Here is a 27,072-nt window from a genome sequence, read left to right as displayed (position 1 = left end):
GACAAAGGATCAGCCATCTTCTGAGGACACAGACCTGTGTTATATATGTGTGACGTGGAGCGTGTGATGCAAGGAGAAATTCTGCACAAGCAGACAATAAAGTATAATCTCTCTATCACACACACACACACACACGGACATACACACACTGCACAGAGGGCACATCTAGCCTGGCAGTGTTAGCAGAGGTAATTGATGTGTCATGATGACAAACATGGATGTATCCCATAGCAGGCCGAATTTCTTCATGATGCTGAAGAAATTTGGCCTGTCACCGAGGGCCTTCACAGTGTTATACAGGAGCTCCATCAAGAGCATACTGTTGGGCTGCATCACAGCCTGGTACGGCAACTCCACGACCGCAAGGCACTTCAGAGGGTGATATGTTCAGTCGAACGCACCACTGGGTGCACACTGCCTGCCCAACAGGACACCTACAACAACAGGTGTCACAGGAAGGCCAAGATCAAGAGGGACCCCAGCCACCCAAGCCATTCCCTGTTCTCCACGTTTCAATCACTCAGACGCAGGCAATACGGGAGCAACAACGCAAAAACTGGAAGACTGGCCAATAGTTTCTACCCTCAGACCATCAGGCTGCTGAACAGTCCACCACTAGTCAGCTACCTGCTCCCACCCCCCACTATAATTGTTATTGTTTTTATTTCACTTGGCCCCCACACATCCTCAATGGTCATGCTGCTCCCCCTATGACACCCCACCCCCTCAACAGTCTTTACTCTGCCTTCACCCCAATAGACATGTATTTATTCATCACTGACACAGTTGTTATGAAGTATATAGTGCTATTTATATTGTTGCTTTTTTATTACCATTTTCATTGTTTACTTCACTTTGTCCTGAATGTTGTAGCTCGGAACCTGAGATTTTCACTGTACCCTGCAATCACAACTGCAACCATGTACATGTGACGATTAAAAACTCTGAATCTGAATCTCTAGCAGCCATCACACAAACCACAGTGACACACCTTCTTATCTATGCTTTTCAAATGCATGCACACTACACAGAGGTGTGGTGGTTAATCATGTACATGCAATGAGATGTCGCCCAATGAGATGCAATGAGCTGTCACCCAATGAGATGTCGCCCAATGAAATGCAGTGAGATGTCGCCCACCCTCAGCTATGATGTGGGTGTGCCCCAGGGGTCATCACTGGGGCCCCTCCTGTTCAGCCTGCACATTCATGTTCTTATCTTCTGTTTGTACTGGGTCTAAAGTACAAATGTATGCAGACGATACAGTGTTTTATGCGCATGCAAAGAGTAAACAGCAAGCTGCACAAGAGCTCACTGCAGCAATGGTCAACGTTACAAAGTGGCTCAGTGACTAATGTTTGCACCGCAATGTGAAAAAAGCAGTCTGTATTTTCTTCACAAACAGAGGGCAACTGATGCTACTGAGCCAGACGTCTATGAGTCAGGGGAGAAGCTCCAGGTGGTATTCGTTTTTAAGTACCTTGTCATCATATAATCTCCCTTTCAAAAAGCAGGTGAAAATGGTAACCGAAATAACCAAATTCAACCTGGCTAATTTCTCATACACAGAATTGTTTGACTACACAGGCAGCAAACATGTACTTCAATGCTATGATCCTCCCCCACTTAACATACTGCTTTATTAGTTGGGCCCGAGCTTAATGTACAACATTAAAGTCGATTCAGTCTGTCTACAAACAGGCTCTCAAGGTGCAGGATGGAAAGTCCAATAGCCATCACCACTGTAACATCCTCAGAAAGGAGGTACAGTCTCTCTCTACAGTCTCTCTCTCTCATTTAAGGCATGGGAAACATACTGTATGTTTACATTGCCAAAGCAAATGAAATAGATAATAAACAAAAGTGAAATAAACAATTTAAAATTAACAGTAAAGATTACAATCATACAAGTTCCAAAAATGTACAATGTCATATTTATATATACAGTGTTGTAATGATGTGCAAATAGTTCAAGTTCAAAAGGGAAAATAAATAAACATAAATATTGGTAGTATTTACAATTGTGTTAGTTTTTCATTGGTTGCCCTTTTCTTGTGGCAACAGGTCACAAATCTTGCTGCTGTGATGGCACACTGTGGTATTTCACCCAATAGATATGGGAGTTTATCAAAATTGGATTTGTTTTCGAATTCTTTGTGGATCTGTGTAATCTGAGAGAAATATGTGTCTCTAATATGGTCATGCATTTGGCAGGAGGTTAGGAAGTGCAGCTCAGTTTCCACCTCATTTTGTGGGCAGTGTGCACATAGCCTGTCTTCTCTTGAGAGCCAGGTCTGCTTTCTGCAGCCTTTCTCAATAGCAAGGCTATGCTCACTGAGTCTGTACAAAATCAGAGATTTTTCTTAATTTTTGGTCAGTCACAGTGGTCAGGTATTCTGCCACTGTGTACTGTCTGTTTATTGCCAAATAGTATTCTAGTTTGCTTTGTGTTTTTGTAAATTCTTTCCATAGTGTCAAGTAAGTATCTTTTTGTTTTCTCATGATTTGGTTGGGTCTAATTGTGTTGCTGTCCTGGGGCACTGTGGGGTCTGTTTCTGTTTGTGAACAGAGCCCCAGGACAAGCTTGCTTAGGGGGCTCTTCTCCAGATTTTTTCCAGATAATTTCTCTCTAGGTGATGACTTTGTTATGGAAGGTTCGGGAATCTTTTCCATTTAGGTGGTTGTAGAATTTAACGACTCTTTTCTGGATTTTGATAATTAGCGGGTATCGGCCTAATTCTGCTCTGCATGCATTATTTGGTGTTTTGCATTACACTGAGGATATTTTTTCAGAATTTTGCATGCAGAGTCTCAATTTGGTGTTCGTCCCATTTGGTGAATTCTTGGCTGTTGAGCGCACCCTAGACCTCACAACCATAAAGGGCAATGGGATCCTAATTGGTATGTCAAATTGTATGTTCCTTTTGATGGCATAGAAGGCCCTTCTTGCCTTGTCTCTCAGATAATTCACAGCTTTGTGGAAGTTACCTGTGGCGCTGATGTTTAGGCCGATGTTTAGTCTCTCTCTCACACACAGTTTCCCATCCTCAACTTGTTTATACAGAAATCAAACCCTACCAATGGGATAACACACTGTCTGCTACACAGATCTATGATCAGAAAAACATAACCAATGTCTTCAATCAGTTTGGGGCAACTGCGCTTCCCAAAAGTTGCTGCACTATGCTCAGCCTGTTCTCGAAGACTAGACGTAACATAGTAAAAGTAAATCCGGAACACTCAAATTAGAATGATATTAAATTCCATTTGGTATGGTTACATGAGACAGATGGTTACTTACGGCAAAAACAGAAGTAGGGTAGTTGGCCGGGGTGGGGTGTATAATTCGAACGTCTAGCAACCCAAAGTCTGTGAGTTCGAATGACCATGTACAACTTTAGCATTTTAGCTAATTAGCAACTTTTCAACTACTTCCTACTTCTTAGCAACTACCCTAACCATAACTATTTTAGCTAAGCCTTCCCCTAACCCTAAGCTTAATCCTTTTAGCTAACCCTTCCAAAACCCTTACCTTAACCCTTTAACCTAAATCATAAATGTAACCCTAACCTTAACCCTAAATACTAACCCTAATCCATAGCCTAGCTAACGTTAGCCAGCTAGCTAACTTTAGCCACCTAGTTAAAATTCAAAACATATCATATTTTTTGCAAATTCATAACATATATGTTTTTAAAATTAGTACATATTGTACATTTAACAAATCTGTAACACATCATATGACTTGTAATTCATAACATATCATAGGAAATGGCTGAAGGACACCCACAAATTAATATATACAGTACATACGAAATGTAAAATATCATACTGAAAGATGTGTCTCAAATTTACCTGCACAATAATACAAAATGCTCTGAGACCAGGTTGCTACACTGCACTACCTGAAGCTTTTAGGGATGGTTCCCCGGTCCCCGAAACGGAATGAACCCCTATCCCGATTTCTAGCCAATCTCAGTCACGAACCCAACCACAATTCACCATCTGGGAAATATAATCTACAGAAGTAAACACTACATTACCAGCATTGTATGTTGTACCATAATACTGTAATGCTTTATGTAATTCTTGTTAAATCTCCATTGTGTTATAGCCCCACCTTCAATACTTACCTGGAAACCAGTCAATTAACAAACAACAGGAAACAGCACTGGGCCCATGCCTGCCATTGTGAAAATCCTTGGTGTAATCCAAAGCTAATACCTATACAGTGTATATAGACTTTAGGTCAGCGGGCAAACGCAATCTTGAGTTACACAGATGACCGGGGATCAATACACAGTTGATTCAGTTAATTTCACATAGGTGAAAAAAGGTCACATGTGTGCCTTGACTCAAGTAACACAGTTGATGTCTAGCCTATCAGTTACTGAGTTCAAAGTATAGCTGAGGTTATTCGGTGAATGCCTTAGCTTTATGCTCACTGGGCTAACACCATCTTGGAAAGCATAGATGACCTGGGCTCAATACCATTTCCACTGTGCTGTAGTCGATTATCTCTACTAGTGTACTACTTACTTTTAAGGCTATAAGAATATCATCCCCAACCAGCATGGCTAAGTGTGCTTCTGAATGAGCATGGTGGGGTGATGTGATAAGCAATACAGTTATATAAGGACGCATTGGTGAATGAGTTACCTGAATGTTCACTTCAGCTACACTGAAGAATCCAGGCTATAACCATCACAACTCTTCTCTCCATGGGTGATATTTTTTAATTAAGGATAGATAAACTAATCTAAATCTACTGTGGTAAGAAAGCCATAACAAGACAACACACACACACACACACACACACACACACACACACACACACACACACACACACACACACACACACACACACACACACACACACACACAGAGCAAGGACAGCTCAATTCACGCGCGTGCTTATCGGACATAGATGCGGCTGGCTGCACCGCGCAGCGCTCAACCGTGACAAATCGCAGGGGGCTATCACGCGCACGCGCTCACGTCATCTCTGGTTGCCCAGCCTTGTGACTTCCTATGCCATGAGATTGTTATATGCGCATGTAGCGGCTCGCGGGGTTCTAAATGGGACAATGTGACGGGTCGGAAGTGACAGCCTTAACCGTGTGGGGTTAACGATTAAGCCAGGTACGGGCCGTTACCGTTACCAGGCATGCATACCGGCACCCACGCATCAGGCTGCAGCACACATTATAACGGAGTGCAGGATATGAGACAACCGTTTTGAGGCGTTCAGCAGTGCGCTCTGTTCAGCGTCTGCTCACTCGTCTCCTCGGTGGACTTCTGCGTTTTAGGTAAAGACCTGTCTGTTATACCTGATCTGCTGGTATCGATCCAGACATATTGGACGCTATATTGGATGCTTTTCACCTCAGGCTATTTTCCTATTGTATTCCTCGCTGCTCTTTCTATCCAGCCCATATTTCTCTGTGAAGAAGGGAATCGTTAATTTTTGCCACTTTAGAGAATATTCCCTGCCTCATGTTACCGTTATGTTATGACTAGTCTACCTGTTACGTCAGTTGACTGAATTATTTCATTATACATAACTGGGCTACAGGTTTGGAGAACAAAAAATCCCCAAGATCTATAATTTAATTCAACGGTCGTGTCGGCATTATCACAAACTCGCAGAAGGGTTCCTTCCCCCTATTCATCCACGACCAAGCTTGTACTAATTTACGCCTTTGCCGTGTTGGGCGGCGGGGTATTGGTCTTGACTACTAAACAGGATTGTTTCAGGACCAGGGGGGAAACCAAATGCGCACTAACGCAGGAGAGTATCTGACGTCGTAACATGCGGGGGGAGAATCAGCATTAGAGGATGTAGCCTACACCTCGGCTATTGGATAATTATTTGTAGCCGGCCAGAGGAATTTAGATGTTTGGCGCTGTATGAAACCGTTTGTAAACGCTTCCATAGGTAACCCGGCTTCATAACGCCAAACATAGTCCGAGGAAAGCGTGGAGGGTTGTTGGCGCAACACGCTGCTTTTTTAACGGATAACATCCCACCCCTTCCTCAACTCAGCTTTTTTTTCTGGAGCGTCTTGTAGATTTTCACTCCAACCCTATTCTAGAACACCTGATTCTAATAATTAGCTGGTTCATAAACTGAATCAGATTATTTACACCTGGGTTTGGATAAAACCGACAGGATGGTAGCTCTCCAGGAACAGGGTTGGAGAGCCCTGGTCTATCCATATAACATGATAATGTCATGAAAGGATGCCATTGTGGAATTAGGTAATACTGTAGCTATAGACTTACCCTTGATGGACATAATGTGTTTGAGAATAACATACTTAGGCAAATAACCCCCTAGAAATGTATGTATCATCATTTAGTAGGATATCATAAACATAAGTATTCCAACCAGTGCCTATACCAAATAAATCCAGTATTGTCATGTCCATTCCATGACAGCCATTTGTGCTCAATAATGCGCATTTGTAAGCTTGGCTACATAAAAAGCTGAAAGTTGACGAGATGTTCCCTGTGAAAGAGACAGGACATATAGCCTATTCTTAAAAGTTATTATTTTCTTCTCTTTTAGGTAAACAGCAGCCAGAGCGCTGAGGGGAAGTGTTCTCCTGTAGGGCTGCTCCGTAACTATATCCTTGTGCCGCAGCCCTTTAAATACTCCTCATAAAATAGCCACTTGGTGAAAGGTGAGACCTTCCCAGCCCAGGACACGGTCTGGAGCGAGCTAGTCTGAAAGGACCGTCAGAGCGCGTGCAGGACTGACCTGCGATCTTGGATGACTTTCTGAAAAGAACTTCGGGCTACTAGCTGGACCTGCAATACTTCATGTACTTTTTCATACCAACTTTTCAATACTTTTTGGTTACCAGTCGTTGTTGACCAGATAAACATTGGTTTGTTTGTTTTTGCTCTCTTTTAAAAATATATAATTGTTTCATTCTTCTATACATCTGCCTAAGGTGCTTACGCAGTGAATGGAGGACATACTCCAGCTTCTCCCGAAGCACCGGCAAATTCTCACACACGCCTGGGGGAGAGCAGCTACTCACACCTGCCTTTGCAGGAGCTTAGTTGAGCTTTCAAAACGTTTTTTTACCACTTAATTTTGCGTTCATGACCACACCTGAGTGCCACTCACCAGCATTATTTAATGGGATAAATTCACTTGTGAGATCAGGTTATTAAAAACCGATCAAGGGAAATCTAAACCAACCATCCCACACCTTTTTGCCATAGCCTATATTTGTAATTCAGTCTACTGTCCTCAAAAGCTTCCGCATGGTACTTTGGTCGAAAGAGCAAGACCAACCGCCGGACACCGACATGTCATCCGGGGCAATAGAAATGAAGAAAGTGGTGCCACCGGTGTACCTCCACTCCAACGGCTCTGTTCACCCGGCCATCCTCACCGATGACCCTGAGGAGATGAGACCGGAGGAGATGAGACCGGAGGAGAGGGGCGAGTATGAGCTCACAGAAGTGACATCCTTCACAGACAGGTCTGGTGAACCGGGAGATGAAGGCCGGGAGATAGTGGTGATAGACTGCAGGGCGAATGCCAAGGGCCAGCGCGAGGAGGACGCTCTCCTGGAGAATGGCAGCCAGAGCAACGAGAGCGACGACATAAGCACTGACCAGAGCCCAGAGCCACCAGCGCCGTTAAAAGAGACCTCCTTCTCCATCGGCCTCCAGGTGGTCTTGCCATTCCTGCTGGCTGGGTTCGGGACGGTGGCGGCGGGCATGGTGCTGGATATTGTTCAGGTGAGGAGAAACTGTTTTGATTCACACCAATATATTTTGGGTCAGGTGACAGGTCCAAAACTCCTGGACCAAAACTCCTGAACATATTGATTCAATCTGATTCTGCAGAGAGAGGAAGAGGCAAAGTGAGAGGGATAACTGAAAATCTGTATTCTCCAGCAGGTGGTGTTTTTTCCACTCACCAAGCAAGGAGTTTTTGCATGGAGGTCAATAAGTGTCGAATTTGGTCAACAAAAAATCAAATGGCTCATTTGCTATGTGAGCTTTGTTTGGTTGAATACAGGTTTTTTAATGTTGTTTTTAAGTTGTTACGAGTGTACTGATATAAGTAGGACTGGTGACATCCCGACAACTTTGAGAAAAAACACTTGATTTCAGAGTTGTGCCTTGCGACATCCCTACCCTAAACCCTAATCCTAACCTTAACCCCTATTCTAACCATAACCCTTACCTGAACCTACCTCTAACTCGTACCTGAACCTTTTTAAATGTAAACTTCAATGGGGTGGGGATGTCCCAAGGATACTACATTGCAAGGACCATTGTGGATGTTCACACGCATATCTGCCCTCTCAATTGCTAGAATGGTCCCACCTGATTTTGTTTCCTCCCGACTGCCTTCCGATTTTGAAGACATTTCTTTTCATTGTTAGAGCAGCCAATGGAGTACCTGGTCAATATAATGGAACGTCTTAGTTCAGCAGTATGGACTCAGAAACAGAATGTTGAGGCTACAGACAACACTTGCCTTGCTTGTGCTAGGAGCTGTACTGTAATGTGTTTATGCTACCTCCTCCACCCTCTACTCACCTTAGTCCCAGTCCCGTTAAAGACAATAAGGAAACAGTCTTCAGCGTTGTGCTAGTTATGTTAAGACATGCTCCAGAACTTTTGCGCCTACTAAGTCTTTATTAAACCTCCTACTTTGGGCTGGATGTGTCAATGTGTTCTTCATACATGCATAATATATGAGCAGAATTACTGTCTTACCTCAATTAGCCATGAAATCCCTAGTTTGAAAGCAACTGTTTTTTTTAGAAGCTGTGCTGCAACATTTTCTCTAAATCTTCCCCCATGTGGGCCAGCCCCCTAGCAATTTGAGTTCAACCAATGAGCTTCAGCCCCTCGCCATATGAGTGACAGCTAGCAAGAGTCAAATGATGCACACAAGGTAGAGAGAGAGAGCAATGACTTGGTGCACATTTCTGCACATGTGACATTTTCAGGGACCACTTTTAGCCCGTGAACACTACTTCAGAACTGCTGGCTAAAAAGTATAAAAAGTACTGGAGAAGGCTTCTTACTGGCAGAGGGTAGGAGGACATTTTGACCTTAAGGAGGGAGGAATGGACACGGTTGCCTATCTGACTGATCTAGTCGCATATATTATTATATTAGTCTGCATAACAAACCCCAAACTAAAGCACATACATGTTTGGCTTTAGCTGTGGTCATCGAGGTACAACTTCTTCTTAGTGAGGTCACATCATGTGATGAAGACTACTAAGGGGTGGGTCTTGGGCATGTTTGAATGAAGTGGCCTGTCAACTGATTGGCCCTGTACATGTCAATCACTGCTCTGCCAGCCAATGTGATATCTCAGCACTGAGTATAGACAGAATGGGAGGTCATCAGAGAATATGGGGTATTTACATATTATATTACACTCCTTACACCCCATTTACTTTAGCAATTGGCATCACGCGGTGAAACATCAGAAGCCATTCACCTTTAATGGAAAAGATAGCGAGAGAAGCGGAATGGGCGGGGGTACCGTTGAGAATTGCAAGCATGGTCGAGGGAGCTGAACCGGGCGGGACTAAAGTTGGAGAAAGCTGAACTTTATTGAAATCCTCCGCAATGTCGCGACGCAAGAAATCAATCCAAGCTTGCCATAGCTTCCAACCCCTACTGAATTGGCTGAGAATGGCTGTTGATACGTAGCACTACCTTCTGTATCTAAGCTTGCTGGCTTGTTAGTACCCACATGAGGGCGAGGCTAGCGTGGCTAAGGGGGAGTTGGGGTGGAGGGGGGTAGAAAGAGGACAGCTGGACAGTTAAAAGACTTATCTGTTTATTTATCTGACTTACATTTGAAGTCAGAAGTTTACATACACCTTAGCCAAGTACATTTAAACTCAGTTTTTCACCATTCCTGACATTTAATCCTAGTAAAAAATGCCCTGTTTAAGGTCAGTTAGGATCACTACTTTATTTTAAGAATGTTAAATGTCAAAATAATAGTAGAGAGAATGATTTATTTCAGCTTTTATTTCTTTCATCACATTCCCAGTGGGTCAGAAGTTTACATACACTCAATTAGTATTTGTTAGCATTGCCTTTAAATTGTTTAACTTGGGTCAGACCTTTCAGGTAGCCTTCCACAAGCTTCCCACAATAAGTTGGGTGCATTTTGGCCCATTCCTCCTGACAGAGCTGGTGTAACTGAGTCAGGTTTGTAGGCCTCCTTGCTCGCACACACTTTTTCAGTTCTGCCCACACATTTTCTATAGGATTGAGGTCAGGGCTTTGTGATGGCCACTCCAATACCTTGGCTTTGTTGTCCTTAAGCCATTTTGCCACAACTTTGGAAGTATGCTTGGGGTCATTGTCCATTTGAAAGACCCATTTGCGACCAAGCTTTATCTTCCTGACAGACGTCTTGAGATAATTTTCCTCCCTCATGATGCCATCTATTTTGTGAAGTGCACCAGTCCCTCCTGCAGCAAAGCACCCCCACAGGATGATATTGCCACCCCCGTGCTTCATGGTTGGGATGGTGTTCTTCGACTTACAAGCCTCCCCCTTTTCCTCCAAACATAACGATGGTCATTATGGCAAAACAGTTCTATTTTTGTTTCATCAGACCAGAGGACATTTCTCCAAAAAGTACGATCTTTGTCCCCATGTGCAAACCGTAGTCTGGCTTTTTTTGTGGCGGTTTTGGAGCAGTGGCTTCTTTCTTGCTGAGCGGCCTTTCAGGTTATGTCAATATAGGACTTGTTTTACTGTGGATATAGATACTTTTGTACTGGTTTCCTCCAGCATCTTCACAAGGTCCTTTGCTGTTGTTCTGGGATTGATTTGCACTTTGCACTTTGCACACCGTCTCCTTCCTGAGCAGTATGACGGCTGCGTGGTCCCATGGTGTTTATACTTGCGTACTATTGTTTGTAGTACCTTCAGTCATTTGGAAATTGCTCCCAAGGATGACCCAGACTTGTGGAGGTCTACAAAAACATTTCTGAGGTCTTGGCTGATTTCTTTTGATTTTCTAATTTTGTCAAGCAAAGAGGCACTGAGTTTGAAGGTAGGCCTTGAAATACATCCACAGGTACACATCCAATTGACTCAAATTATGACAGTTAGCCTATCGGAAGCTTCTAAAGCCATGATCTCATTTTCTGGAATTTTTTGTTCACAAGAAATTTGTGGAGTGGTTGAAAAACTAGTTTTAATGACTCCAACCTAAGTGTACGTAAACTTACGACTTCAACTGTATCTGTGAATACTGCTGAGACAGACTCAAACACATAAGTAGATCCTCATGTTTCTATTTTCTGATAGAATAGAGCTGAGCAGAACAGAATATAATAACACCTCATATAATGAAACAGAGTATAGTATGAGCACGCAGCTGTAAAATATAGTGTGTATTTCAGCCACTGTAGCTGACTGTAACCCAAAGGAGACAAACAACAGTCTACAGCCAGAGCAGCGCTGGGTTCTGAGAGCAGCGCTGGGTTCTGAGAGCAGCGCTGGGTTCTGAGAGCAGCGCTGGGTTCTGAGAGCACCGCTGGGTTCTGAGAGCCACAGGGGAAACAATTTAATAGAATTCTTCACACTTTCCTGTTGACTTGCCTGGTGTAAACTGGGTTTGGATATACAGTATATTATAATATGTGGATATTTGTTGGTCTGTGTGCAAGTGGTGTGCATTAGTGCATGATTGTGTGTGAGTTTACTGTGTGATGTTTCTGCCAGTACGTGTGTGTTACCGTGTTTTTTGCGGTACTGGCAGTGTAAAAATACAGTCCTGGGCCTGGGTGGCTGACAGGTCATATATTTATTTAAGGTCAGCCTCTGCTACAGATAAAGCTGGAGGTGTCTGGTTGCTTGGAGACCAAGTGCTGGCACTGACTGCCCATTCTGATGCCAACATAGTGTAACACAGGAACTCTGAAGAAAGAGAGAGGGAGAGAGGGAGGAACACACAGAGAGCAAGATGGTGAAGAGAAAGAAAGTGCTCACCACTCTGGTTCTGGGGTTATAATTGTTATAAGGACAGATTAGTGCCTCACTGTGGTTAATAGCCTGCACTCTTATGCGGTTACCCATATCCTGCCCTCTAACCAGGACGTTCTCTCTTTTCCTGTCAGTCTACCTCTCATTTTCGCATTCAATCATAGCATGCTGATTCATCTGTAGTTCTCTGAACTTCCCTGCTAAATACTGAATTATTTTCACCCTATTAAAGAGTTAATAACAACAACTATGATGATAAAGAAAAGAGAAGGTGATATAATTTCCTGTGTGAAGATAAATAATAGATCATGACAATGTCTTCAATATAATGATTGATTCTAGAAGCCTGTCTAGTAGGTTCTATAACATTGTAATTCCCCTCCCCTGACACACTGCTAACTCAGCTAACAGCTAATCACCTTCTGCCCTTGCAGGAGACAATTACCCTGCTCTCTTCCTCTCTCTAATCTCAATCTCCCTGACTCAGATGTATGGTAGATGCAAAGTACCTCATCCTCTCAATGTGTGTGTGTTGCCCCTCAGCTCAGCTGCTGGAGTAAGGAATGGTTGCCCAGGGTGATGCATGCATGCGTTCTCCACAGCGTTCTCGATCATTACATTTTTTAAACATTTTTTATTTAATCTTTATTTAACTAGGCAAGTCAGTTAAGAACTAATTCTTATTTACTATGATGGCCTACCCCGGCAAAACCCGGACGACGCTGGGCCAATTTGTGCGCCGCCCTATGGGACTCACGGCCGGTCGGTTGTGATACAGCCTGGAATCAAACCAGTGTCTGTAGTGACGCCTCTAGCACTGAGATGCAGTGCCTTGGACCGCTGTGCCACTCGGGAGCCCCAATCTCTGTGTGAAATGTGACCCACCTATTTAACTTCCCTTAGTTTCCTACTCACCACACACACACACACACCCTGTCTCAGGCCCCATTCCTACATTGTCACACAGGAAAGACAACACAGGACAGTATTGAGAAGGAAGGGACTAGCTGACATTGCAGAACAGTGTCCCAATACTGTCTGTCAATCCCAAACCTGAAGACGCAGTGTCCCAATACTGTCTGTCAATCCCAAACCTGAGGACGCAGTGTCCCAATACTGTCTGTCAATCCCAAACCTGAGGACGCAGTGTCCCAATACTGTCTGTCAATCCCAAACCTGAGGACGCAGTGTCCCAATACTGTCTGTCAATCCTAAACCTGAGGACGCAGTGTCCCAATACTGTCTGTCAATCCCAAACCTGAGGACGCAGTGTCCCAATACTGTCTGTCAATCCCAAACCTGAGGACGCAGTGTCCCAATACTGTCTGTCAATCCCAAACCTGAGGACGCAGTGTCCCAATACTGTCTGTCAATCCCAAACCACAGGAGCAGTGCGCCTGCTGAAATGGTCTTCTGAAATGGACACTTTCACACCCTCTGAAATTGACACTTACTGAAGGTCAGTGAGAGGACAGTTCACAGATTTGTTCTTCGTTAGATGTGATTTATGACCTTCCTACGAATGTCAAAGGTCAAGACAGGTGCAATGGTTGTTTTGATGTTGGACATGCTGGACATGCTTCCAGTAGAGAGAGAGAGAGCGCTCCACACCAGATAGTGTCTCAGCCACAGTAGATTGACATTCACAGTTTATGTAGTGTAAAAATGTGGGGTAACTTGTTTGTTGCCTTGTATGATTTCTGCTATCTGTTTGTCTATCTCTTATCCGTCTGTCTGTCTTCCCCACACTGTGGCGTCAGATGACGTGCAGATGACCAAAATAAAACAGACAAACAATATCTAAAAATACAGGAAACAGTAAACAGGAATTCACAATCAACACTAAAGCCTGAAACCAGCCAACTCTCTCCCCCCACAGGAGGACATTTTGGGACAACCACATCCAGTTTCTACAGGATCCAGTGGGAAACCAGAGTGTTGACTTGGTCCCCTGTCGATCTGGTTTATTCTAATAATCTGGAAAATCATACTGGCTTCCAGCTGTCTCTCTTTTTGTAGTCTGGTCGAATTATCCACAGAAGTGAATAAAGATAAAATATCTATGGTGCTAACAGTCATTTCATTGATCCACATATATAATCTGCTAGGCTCTTATCACATAGAGTGCATTCGGAAAGTATTCAGACCCCTTTACCTTTTCAACATTTTGTAACGTTATAGCCATATTTTCTAAAATGGATTAAATAAATAAAAAATCCTCATCAAGCTACCAACAATACCCTATAAGGACGAAACAAAAACAGGTTTTTAGTAATGTTTGCAAATTTACAGTGGGGCAAAAAAGTATTTAGTCAGCCACCAATTGTGCAAGTTCTCCCACTTAAAAAGATGAGAGAGGCCTGTAATTTTCATCATATGTACACTTCAACTATGACAGACAAAATTAGCCTTCCCAGCCTGGGAAGACTGAATCTGCAATGGGTAAGCAGCTTGGTTTGAAGAAATCTACTGTGGGAGCAATTTTTAGGAAATGGAAGACATACAAGACCACTGATAATCTCCCTCGATCTGGGGCTCCACGCAAGATCTCACCCCGTGGGGTCAAAATGATCACAAGGATGGTGAGCAAAAATCCCAGAACCACACGGGGGGACCTTTTCCTGCAGAATGACCTGCAGAGAGCTGGGACCAAAGCAACAAAGCCTACCATCAGTAACACACTACGCCGCCAGGGACTCAAATCCTGCAGTGCCAGACGTGTCCCCCTGCTTAAGCCAGTTCATGTCCAGGCCCGTCGGAAGTTTGCCAGAGAGCATTTGGATGATCCAGAAGAAGATTGGGAGAATGTCATATGGTCAGATGAAACCAAAATATAACTTTTTGGTAAAAACTCAACTTGTCGTGTTTGGAGGACAAAGAATGCTGAGTTGCATCCAAAGAACACCATACCTACTGTGAAGCATGGTGGTGGAAACATCATGCTTCGGGGCTGTTTTTCTGCAAAGGGACCAGGACGACTGATCTGTGTAAAGGAAAGAATGAATGGGGCCATGTATCGTGAGATTTTGAGTGAAAACCTCCTTCCATCAGCAAGGGCATTGAAGATGAAACGTGGCTGGGTCTTTCAGCATGACAATGATCCCAAACACACCGCCCGGGCAAGGAATGAGTGGCTTTGTAAGAACCATTTCAAGGTCCTGGAGTGGCCTAGCCAGTCTCCAGATCTCAACCCCATAGAAAATCTTTGGAGGGAGTTGAAAGTCCGTGTTGCCCAGCAACAGCCCCAAAACATCACTGCTCTAGAGGAAATCTGCATGGAGGAATGGGCCAAAATACCAGCAACAGTGTGTGAAAACCTTGTGAAGACTTACAGAAAATGTTTGACCTCTGTCATTGCCAACAAAGGGTATATAACAAAGTATTGAGATAAACTTTTGTTATTGACCAAATACTTATTTTCCACCATAATTTGCAAATAAATTAATTAAAAATCCTACAATGTGATTTTCTGGATTTGTTTTTCTCATTTTGTCTGTCATAGTTGAAGTGTACATATGATGAAAATTACAGGCCTCTCATATTTTTTAGTGGGAGAACTTACACAATTGGTGGCTGACTAAATACTTTTTTGCCCCACTGTATTACAAATATAAAACAGATACCCTGTTTACATAAGTATGCATACCCTTTGCTATGAGACTCGAAATTGAGCTCAGGTGCTTCCATTTTCCATTGATCATCCTTGAGATGTTTCTACCACTGTATTGGAGTCCACCTGTAGTAAATTCAATTGATTTAATATGATTTGGAAAGGCACACACCTGTCTATATAAGGTCCCAGAGTTGACAGTGCATGTCAGAGCAAAAACCAAACAATGAGGTCGAAAGAATTGTCCGTAGACCTCTGAGACAGGATTGTATCGGGGCACAGATCTGTGGAAGGGTAGCAAAACATTACTGCAGCATTGAAGGTCCCCAAGAACATAGTGGCCCCCCATTATTCTTAAATGGAAGAAGTTTGGAACCACCAAGACTCTTCCTAGATCTGGCCTCCCGGCCAAACTGAGCAATCAGGGGAGAAGGGCCTTAGTCGGGGAGGTGACCAAGAACCCAATGGTTACTCTGACAGCGCTCCAAAGTTCCTCTGTGGAGATGGGACAGCTTAAATAAGCAAAGAGAAAGGAAAAGTCCATCATTACTTTAAGACATGAAGGTCAGTCAATGCGGAAAATTGCAAGAACTTTGAACGTTTCTTCAAGTGCAGTCGCAAAAAAACATCAAGCACTTTGATGAAACTGGCTCTCATGAGGACAGTCACAGGAAAGGAAGACCCAGAGTTACCTCTGCTGCAGAGCCTCAGAAATGGCAGCCCAAATAAATGCTTCACAGAGTTCAAGTAAGGCACATCTCAACATCAACTGTTCAGAGGAGACTTCTGCGAAGAAACCACTACTAAAGGACACCAATTAGAAGAAGAGGCTTGCTTTGGCCAAGAAACACGAGCAATGGAGATTAGACCGGTGGAAATCTGTCCTTTGGTCTGATGAGTCCAAATTTGAGATTTTTGGTTCCAACCAGCCTTGTCTTTGTGAGACGCAGAGTAGGTGAATGGATGATCTCTGCATGTGTGGTTCCCACCGTGAAGCATGGAAGAAGAAGGTGAAGAAGGTGTGATGTGTGGGGGTGCTTTGCTGGTGACACTGCCTGTGATTTATTTAGAATTCAAGGCACATTTAACCAGCATGGCTACCACAGCATTCTGCAGTGATATGCCATCCCATCTGGTTTGCGCTTAGCGGGACTTTCATGTGTTTTTCAACAGGACAATGACCCAACACACCTCCAGGCTGTGTAAGGGCTATTTGACCAAGAAGGAGAGTGCTGGAGTGCTGCATCAGATGACCTGGCCTCCACAATCACCCACTTCAACCCAATTGAGATGGTTTGGAATTAGTTGGACTGCACAGTGAAGGAAAAGCAGCCCACAAGTGCTCAGCATATGTGGGAACTCCTTCAAGACTGTTGGAAAAGTATTCCAGGTGAAGCTGGTGGAGAGAATGCCAAGGATGTGCAAAGCTGTCATCAATGCAAAGGGTGGCTACTTTGAAGAATATAACATATATTTTGACTTGTTTAACACTTTTGTTGGTTACTACATGATTCCATATATGTTATTTTGTAGTTTTGATGTCTTCGCTATTATTCTACAATGTAGAAATTGTAAAAAAAATTCTGAAAAACTCTTGAATGAGTAGGTGTGTCCCAACTTTTGACTGGTACTGTATATATATACACAAAGAATGTAATAACTCCCTGTGAAGATCAGTCACTTCAAATTCCTTGGTGTATTTTTAACGTCTTAATTTTATATTGCCACATAACAAAATCCTCACAAGATTGGCGAATTGCCGTGACAGGAATATGAAGCTGGACTTGCCTGGATTTAAATGACTTATAGATCAAGTTGATAGTAATTTGTCCAAACCGCAAAAACTGCAAAATAGAAGCTAATCTCCAAATTGTAAAATCAGCAGAGATTAGACAAAAACGGCACCACTGAAACAGGTACTAGCAACGGTTACAATGATATAACATATTTATAACAACAATACAGGGAAATACAAGGTTATACCAACACAGTGACAAATACTTTTGTCTATTTTAATGACATAATGTTTAGAAAAAGGTCTTATAAACATGATTAAGTAGTTGCCCTTTTGAGGATAGTCGTATTTTCCAGTGTTCTAAGAACAGTGGGTGAACATCCTAAATTGTGTTGTCATTTCAGGAGTGGTACACTTGTGGTATGTTTATTTTGTTTAACACCCTCCCAAAGGTAATACAAAAAAATACTCAGAAGTTGATTAATGTGCATTTTCTAACCATCCAAATCCCCCTTTTAAGTGCTACACTGTGGAATAGCCTATTAACAATGCTACATCCTGTCAATCGTTGACTGGCATAAACTCAGAAAAAAAGGTACAGAATTGTACAAATGCTTATCACTGTAGTGGTACCCAGTAAGGTGCGTCCATTTTACCATTAGTTACAGGTGCATAGTTGTACCCATGCAGTTTGTACCTTAAAAGAGACAATAGTGTACAATTTGTTCCTTTTAAGTGACAAAAATGTACCTCTTCTCTATATCAAGTCCCTCACATGTACAGTATGTGCCTCTACACCATCCCACTACTGACAACAATGGAATGACAAGGTCGCTCAGTGTTGGGTTAAGTTTGCTACAATATTAATTACAGCTCTTTAGTGTCACACAAATGTACCATTCTACTAGGTTATCTGCACATGTACCATAAAATGTACCGAACAGTACCATGTGAGATCATATGTGTACCTCTGTGTACATTGTGTATATTTTGATATTTTTGTGCCCCATTGAACAATACTGTACCCTATCCGCACCCTTTATCTGAGAGTGTATGGCTAGCTTGTTAGTGTCTGATTGAGTTTGAAGGTTTTAGTGGGTTAGCCTGCTATTGAGTGGCTGAAAAAAATGCTCAACAAGATGGCGCCGACAGAGATGGTCGCCTCGGTTCAAATCCTTAGGAAACTATGCAGTAATTCGTTTTTTTTAATGTATTCTTTTTTACATTGTTAGCCCAGTGTTATTACATACAGCCGGGAAGAACTATTGGATATAAGAGCGACGTCAACTTACCAACATTACGAATAATTTCCAGAAGGGGATCCTTTGTTCGGACCTCCACCCTGTACATTGGATCTAATCCCAGAGGCCGACCCAAAACAACATTGTCACCGCAGGAGAGGCAGACAGAGCCCTCTCCTGGTTAGACTTAGAAGGTGAGCACAACACTCACTGCTTCTGAGCATATTAGTCACCAATGTCCAGTCTCTAGACAACAAGGTGGACGAAATTAGGTGACGAGTTGCCTTCCAGAGAGGCATCAGAGATTGTAACATTCTCTGTTTCACGGAAACATGGCTCACTTGGGATATGTTGTCAGAGTCGGTACAGCCAACGGGTTTCTTCATGCGGCGCGCCAACAGAAACAAACATCTCTCTGGTAAGAAGGGCAGGGGTGTATGCCTCATGATTAACGACTCATGGTGTAACATTAACAACATACAGGAACTGATGTCCTTTTGTTCACCTGACCTAGAATTCCTTACAATCAAATGCCGGCCGCATTATCTCCCAAGAGAATTCTCTTTGATTATAGTCACAGCCTCCTCCTCCGTGGCCGACGTGAGTAAGACATTTAAACATGTTAACCCTCATCTTCAGAGCATGCGCAGACCCGCTGGCTGGTGTGTTTACGGACATATTCAATCGCACCCAGTCTGCTGTCCTCACATGTTACAAGATGGCCACCATTGTACCAAAGAAGGCAAAGATAACTGAACTAAATGACGATCGCCCCGTAGCACTCACTTCTGTCATCATGAAGTACTTTGAGGGACTAGTCAAGGATCATATCACCTCCACCTTACCTGCCACCCTAGACCCACTTCAGGTTGCATACCGCCCCAACAGGTCCACATACGATGCAATCGCCATCACACTGCACACTGCACTATTCCATCTGGACATGAGGAATACCTATGTAAGAATGCTGTTCATTGACTACAGTTCAGCATTCAACATCATAGTACCCTCCAAGCTCATCATTAAGCTTATGGCTCTGGGTCTCAACCTCGTCCTCTGCAATTGGGTCCAGAACTTTCTGACGGGCCGCCCCCAGGTGGTGAAGGTAGGAAACAACATCTCCACTTCGCTGATCCTCAACACTGGGACCCCACAAGGGTGCATGCTCATTCCCCCCCTGTACTCCCTGTTCACCCATGACTACGTGGCCATGTGTGCCTCCAACTTAATCATCAAGTTTGCAGACGACACAACAGTAGTAGGCTTGATTACCAACAATGACTAGACAGCCTAAAGGGAGGAGGTGAGGGCACTCGGAGTGTGGTGTCAGGAAAACAACCTCTCACCCAACATCAACAAAACAAAGGAGATGATTGTGTACTTCAGGAAACAGCAGATGGAGCACCCCCCTATCCACATCAATGGGACAGTAGTGGAGAAGGTGGAAAGTTCCTTGGCGTACACATCACGTACAAACTGAAATGGTCCACCCACACAGACAGTGTGGTGAAGAAGGCACAACAGCGCCTATTCAACCTTAGGAGGCTGAAGAAATGTGGCTTGTCACCTAAAACCCTCTCAAACTTTTACAGAAGCACAATCGAGAGCATCCTGTCAGGCTGTATCACCGCCTGGTACGGCAACTGCACCGCCCTCAACCTCAAGGCTCTCCAGAGGGTGTGGTGGTGCGGTCTGCACAACGAATCACCGGGGGCAAACAACCTACCTTCCAGGACACCTACAGCACCCGATGTCACAGGAAGGTCAAAAAGCCTACCCATGTCAGAGACGCAAACTCGGTCTCAACCTTTAAGTCTCTACTGAAGACTCATCTCTTCAGTGGGTCATATGATTGAGTGTAGTCTGGCCCAGGAGTGGGAAGGTGAACGGAAAGGCTCTGGAGCAACGAACCGCCCTTGCTGTCTCTGCCTGGCCGGTTCCCCTCTTTCCACTGGGATTCTCTGCCTCTAACCCTATTACAGGGGCTGAGTCACTGGCTTACTGGGGCTCTCTCATGCTGTCCCTGGAGGGGGTGCGTCACCTGAGTGGGTTGATTCACTGATGTGGTCATCCTGTCTGGGTTGGCGCCCCTCCCCCCCCCCCCTTGGGTTGTGCCGTGGCGGAGGTCTTTGTGGGCTATACTCAGCCTTGTCTCAGGATGGTAAGTTGGTGGTTGAAGATATCCCTCTAGTGGTGTGGGGGCTGTGCTTTGGCAAAGTGGGTGGGGTTATATCCTTCCTGTTTGGCCCTGTCCGGGGGTGTCCTCGGATGGGGCCACAGTGTCTCCTGACCCCTCCTGTCTCAGCCTCCAGTATTTATGCTGCAGTAGTTTATGTGTCGGGGGGCTAGGGTCAGTTTGTTATATCTAGAGTACTTCTCCTGTCCTATTCGGTGTCCTGTGTGAATTTAAGTGTGCGTTCTCTAATTCTCTTTCTCTCTCTCGGAGGACCTGAGCCCTAGGACCATGCCCCAGGACTACCTGACATGATGACTCCTTGCTGTCACCAGTCCACCTGGCCGTGCTGCTGCTCCAGTTTCTTTCAACTGTTCTGCCTTATTATTATTCGACCATGCTGGTCATTTATGAACATTTGAACATCTTGGCCATGTTCTGTTATAATCTCCACCCGGCACAGCCAGAAGAGGACTGGCCATCCCACATATGCTCTCTCTAATTCTCTCTTTCTTTCTCTCTCTCGGAGGACCTGAGCCCTAGGACCATGCCCCAGGAATACCTGACATGATGACTCCTTGCTGTCCCCAGTCCACCTGACTGTGCTGCTGCTCCAGTTTCAACTGTTCTGCCTTATTATTATTCGACCATGCTGGTCATTTATGAACATTTGAACATCTTGACCATGTTCTGTTATAATCTCCACCTGGCACAGCCAGAAGAGGACTGGCCACCCCACATAGCCTGGTTCCTCTCTAGGTTTCTTCCTAGGTTTTGGCCTTTCTAGGGAGTTTTTCCTAGCCACCGTGCTTCTACACCTGCATTGCTTGCTGTTTGGGGTTTTAGGCTGGGTTTCTGTACAGCACTTTGAGATATCAGCTGATGTACGAAGGGCTATATAAATAAATTTGATTTGATTTGATTTGATCACTAACATAGAAAGGCTGCTGGTTAGCAACCAGCATTATTGGCTCAGGGGCTCCCCCCTAGGAAAATAATCTAGCAGAAACACTGCTGTGTGCCATCAGTGTTACTGCCTGTGATGTCATATGTGTTCCAACCATTGGTGTCACTGCACAGTCATCAACATTGCGTTGGTGTTTTATGCTGCTGGGTTCAGAATCCTGCCTGTAGAAAGTGTGCAGATATACACAGCAGTTTCATATGAGCAGTGTTTCTGCTGCATTCATTTAGCTGTCGAACTGCACCATGGTAAAATCTGCAATGTTTTTAAACATAATACATTTTTTAACATCATAGTATTTCTACCAAACATGCAGTACTTTTGATAATCTGTCTGGGTACAACACCATTCTAAATGTTATTTAGCTCTGTCTGGGTACAACACCATTCTAAAGGTTATTTAGCTCTGTCTGGGTACAACACTGTTCTAAAGGTTATTTAGCTCTGTCTGGGTACAACACCATTCTAAAGGTTATTTAGCTCAGTCTGGGTACAACACCATTCTAAAGGTTATTTAGCTCCGTCTGGGTACAACACTGTTCTAAAGGTTATTTAGCTCTGTCTGGGTACAACACCATTCTAAAGGTTATTTAGCTCTGTCTGGGTACAAAATCATTCTAAAGGTTATTTAGCTCTGTCTGGGTACAACACTGTTCTAAAGGTTATTTAGCTCTGTCTGGGTACAACACTGTTCTAAAGGTTATTTAGCTCTGTCTGGGTACAACACCATTCTAAAGGTTATTTAGCTCTGTCTGGGTACAAAATCATTCTAAAGGTTATTTAGCTCTGTCTGGGTACAACACTGTTCTAAAGGTTATTTAGCTCTGTCTGGGTACAACATCATTCTAAAGGTTATTTATCTCTTTGTGCCACTGTGACAGCCAAACCTGCCTGTGCACGAAACAGTGCACTGTCCTCGAGACAGCATGCTAGTCAGGCCCAGAGAGACAGCAAGCCAGTCACTGGTATGCAATACATATTAGGAACTTTTGTAATTCCTTCTCTTCAGACCTCACCCCTCACCTAGTCAAGTCTCAACACTGTACTAGTCAAGTATCACCCTACCACCTCAACGCTCCCCCTCCCCCTCAACCCCCAGCTCGCAAGCAGTGTTGGACCTGTGCAAAGTCAGATTTTTTTCCCAGTTTTAAATCTAATTTCCTGTCATTCAAAACATTTTGCATTTTGCCATGGCTTACAACATGTTCATATGCTCGGCAGCTTTAGGGGGCCCACAACCCAAAATAATGGGAAGAATATCCTTTTAAAAAGTCACCGGATCTTCTAAAAAATAATTCTCGTGGGGGACATGCCCGGTGAACACTCCACATGAGCAACACTGGGCAAACGGGGCTGCGTTCCTTTCCTCTTGATACACCATGATACTGACTGACTGACTATCCACAGAGTTTGCAGAACTGGGGCTGGTCGTTGGGGGGTGAGGTGTTGGCTGGGCTCCACTGTTCCATTGGAGACAACAACATATATAACAGCTGGAGAGGAGAGTAGAAAGAGGAGGACAGGGTGAAAGTTGGGAAAGGAAAAGGGAGGAATGAAAGAGGTAGAGTTTAATAGAAGAGAGACAGAGAGAGAGAAGTGGGTTAGGGTGGTTGGCTAACCAGAGCTGGGTTGGGAGAAGGCCAGAAGGTGGGGTGGTGGGGTCCCTGTAGAGTCAACCGTTTTAAAGAGCCCAGGCTGCTGACAGACAGAGAGGAGGTTAACAGTGCTATCACCTCCACCCAGACTGCTGATGAAACACTGCTATTTCTCACTGTATGGATGTGTAGGCAGGATAAAGTTATCTAGCTGTTATTCCTCTCCCCTACAGCCTTCTCAGTATTGATTTAGCTGTGGGCTGAGCGATGAGCTGCAAGTGCTGGGGGCAGGTGGGACTGACTCTGAAGGCAAGCGCTTTCTCAGTTGATGGATTAATGTCCCCAGCCTTATACCCCAGCCCCAACCCCCCAGCCTTATACCCCAGCCCCAACCCCATCCCCCCAGCCTTATTCCCCAGCCCCAACCCCAACCCCCAGCTTTATGCCCCAACCCCAGACTTGTACCACTGCCCCAACCTTATAGTGAGTCTAACCCAGTCATTCCTTAGCCATGTATCCCAAAATCATCCTCATCCTTATGCACCAGCCCTGTCTATCCTCTGTCCCACTTTGCTGCTCCTGCCACTGCACTGGGCTAATGGAGAAACATCAGAGAGGCACTTTACCACAGTCATCAGTTCAGGAACTCATAGAGACCATCTCAAGGGCTGGAATACAGCTAAAGTGGGGGGCATAGTGGGCCGGTAATCTGCTCCAAGACCACAGAGTCATCAACTGGGAATTTCCATTTGATTCTACAGCAACTCAGCTGCGTGAGCGTGAGCATTTGTAATTTATTCATTTTCTCTGATGTCTCCCATCCCAGGCCATACAGTATATCTAAATGACCCTTTAGATTTAGCTGGCCTTGCTCCTGGCTGACTTTGCCCCAGACTAAGTCGTTCACTGTGGAGAGGTATGGTAACTGGAACAGAGGCAGAGAGTATTAAATACTATCTTCTTCTTTGCCAATCTGCCTGCTAGCTCTCTGCCTCAGCACAAGAGCTAGCAGGCAGATGGAGGGTTACAGTAAAAACAATGTGGGCTGCAAGTACTGTATGAAAGGTGATATCAATCAAATAAATCTTGTTACAGTGTTTTATTATAGTGTTGTTGAAGACAGGGAGAATGGCGAGAAAGGGCAGGGGAAGAGAGAGAGGAGAGGGATAGATAAGGAGCAGGTGGATGTTTAGAGAAGAGAGGGAGAGAGAAGTGACAGAAAGAGGGTGGTGAATGGTTACAGTGTAAGGTCAAAATGACCTTGCTCCTCTCCAGAGGGAATATGATTATGATTCCAACACGGTTTGAACAGATAGCATGTCACTGAGAAAAGGAAGAGATCAGGTTTCAGACTGTGTTCTTGTGTTGCAGCACTGGATAGTGTTTACAGAGGTGACGGAGGTCTTCATCCTGGTCCCAGCGCTGCTGGGGTTAAAGGGCAACCTGGAGATGACACTGGCTTCCAGACTGTCCACAGCGGTGAGTATGTTTGTTGTGTGTGTGTGCGTGTGTATTTGCCTGTGTGGACATTTCTGGACATGTATGCTTGTGTGTGTGTTTGGTGTGTGCGTATTCAGTCATTTCTCAACATCAGGAGGAACAGAGGCGAACTCTAGAAACCATAATGTTATTGTAATATTCCACTCAGACAAATCAGTATGACTAATATCAACATGATCATGTATAGTGTACAAGAGATCATACAAAAGATTTTGCTGTGACTCTTATGTGGAAATATTTGTTGGTCAGATGTGATTAATGAGGAGCATCCAGACGCTGCGCTTGATGAATTTATGAAATTGCTTCTTCCAATTATTGATTAACATGCACCTGTTAAGAAACTGACTGAACTGTTAAGAACTGTTAAGGCTCCATGGTTTGATGCAGTGCAAAAGCAGTGCAAGTTTGAATTTTGTAAAGTTAGTGTGGAAGAGGTGGATTTTTTTTTGTTAATGATCAATAATGACAAACCTCCTGGCATTGACAACTTAGATGGAAAGCAATGGAGGATGGTAGCTGACTCTATAGTCACTCCTATCTGTCATATTTTTAATCTGAGCCAAATACTATGCTATTTCTCTGTAAACAAATTAACAACAGACTTTCAGCATGCTTATAGAGAAGGGCACTCAACATGTACTGAACTGACACAAATGACTGATGATTGGTTGAAATAAATTGATAATAGGAAGATTGTGGGAGCTGTACTGATTTCAGTGCAGACTTTGATATTATTGTTGTTGGGAAAACGTAAGTGTAGGGCTTTTCAGCCATATTGTGGATTCAGAGCTATCTATCTAATAGAACTTAAAGGGTTTTCTTTAACGGAAGCGTCTCTAATGTCAAACATGTAAAGTGTGGTGTACCGCAGGGCAGCTCTCTAGGCCCTCTACTCTTTTTCTATTTTTACCAATTACCTGCCACTGGCATTAAACAAAGCATGTGTGTCCATATATGCTGATGATTCAACCATAAACGCATCAGCAACCACAGCTAATAAAGTCACTGAAACCCTTAACAAAGAGTTGCAGTCTGTTTTGGAATGGGTGGTAATCAGTAATAAACTGGTCCCGAACATCTCTAAAATGAAGAGCATTGTATTTGATACAAATCATTCCTTAAGTGCTAGACCTCAGCTGAATCTGGTAGTGAATGGTGTGGCTGTTGAACAAGTTGAGGAGACTAAATTACTTGGTGTTACCTCAGATTGTAAACTGTCATGGTCAAAACACAAACAACAGTTTGCTATTCAGTGGTTGCAAAGATGGGGAGATGTCTAGCCGTAATAAAGAGATGCTCTGCTTTTTTGACACCACACTCCAAAAAGCAAGTTCTGCAGGCTCTAGTTTTGTCTAATCCTGATTTTTGTCCAGTCATGTGGTCCAGTGCTGCAAGAACCCTTATTGCATGGAACTTCCTTCCATCTCCTATTGCTCAAATAAAGAGCAAACCTGGTTTCAAAAAACAGATAAAGCAACACCTCGTGATGCACAACGCCTCTCCCCTATTTGACCTAGATAGTTTGTGTGTATGCATTGATATGTAGGCTATGTGTGCCTTTTTAAAAATTTATATAGTTATGTCCTTGAGCTGTTCTTGTCTAATGATGTTCTGTATTATGTCATTCTGTATTATGTTTCATGTTTTGTGTGGACCCCAGGAATAGTAGCTGCTGCTTTTGCAACAGCTAATAGGGATCCTAATAAAATACCAAATCAGCCTGTTGGAGCACAATAGAGAGTTTGACTGATGAGAGGCCTGCAGGTGGGCTACAGGTGAACAAACATTAATCACAGGTAAAGCAGCAATCAGAAGTTGAAACAACAACAAGGCATCCTCCCCACCACTGTTTCGGTATATAGTGGGGGGGATGGGGCTGGAGAAATGTAACCACCCTTAAATTCAAAGACAGAGCTATGGATGCAAGGACTGACCATCTATGATATCAAAATTATTTTTAACCATGTTTTTTATGCTATACAGTGTTTGCTTGCATTTACTTTTTTTTTACAAACATTGTTTGTTCACCTCAGTGTATGAAGGGGCTTTGGCGTAGTTATCATGGAAACATTCAGCATAAACTTGTTGAAACCAGATGAGAGCGAATTTAATTTGATGTTTCCAGAAGTAAAGTAAGTAATTAAAGTAGCCTTTGGCTAGTGCGAGCCGAAACCGCTCATACGAGCAGGAGCCTATCTCTTGTTTCTGTAGCGTGAGGCAGCTTAATGTACATGTACACCCCCTGGATG

General features: G+C 43.8%; 1 protein-coding gene across 1 annotated transcript in view; it reads left to right on the top strand.

Annotated features, from left to right (window-relative positions):
• Window positions 1–5,031: 5,031 nt before the first annotated feature.
• Window positions 5,032–27,072, top strand: part of LOC139413480 (solute carrier family 41 member 1-like) — a 45,098-nt gene continuing 23,057 nt past the window's right edge. The window contains exons 1-3 of the mRNA XM_071160935.1: window positions 5,032–5,309; window positions 6,572–7,761; window positions 24,695–24,802. Of these exons, the coding sequence (XP_071017036.1) occupies window positions 7,279–7,761; window positions 24,695–24,802 (591 nt within the window). The 5' untranslated portion in view covers window positions 5,032–5,309; window positions 6,572–7,278. The remainder of the gene's footprint in view (window positions 5,310–6,571; window positions 7,762–24,694; window positions 24,803–27,072) is intronic.

Source organism: Oncorhynchus clarkii, chromosome 7 (assembly GCF_045791955.1).
Source record: "Oncorhynchus clarkii lewisi isolate Uvic-CL-2024 chromosome 7, UVic_Ocla_1.0, whole genome shotgun sequence".
In the NCBI taxonomy this organism is placed as follows: Eukaryota; Metazoa; Chordata; class Actinopteri; order Salmoniformes; family Salmonidae; genus Oncorhynchus; species Oncorhynchus clarkii.
This window is presented reverse-complemented; position numbering and strand designations above follow the sequence as displayed.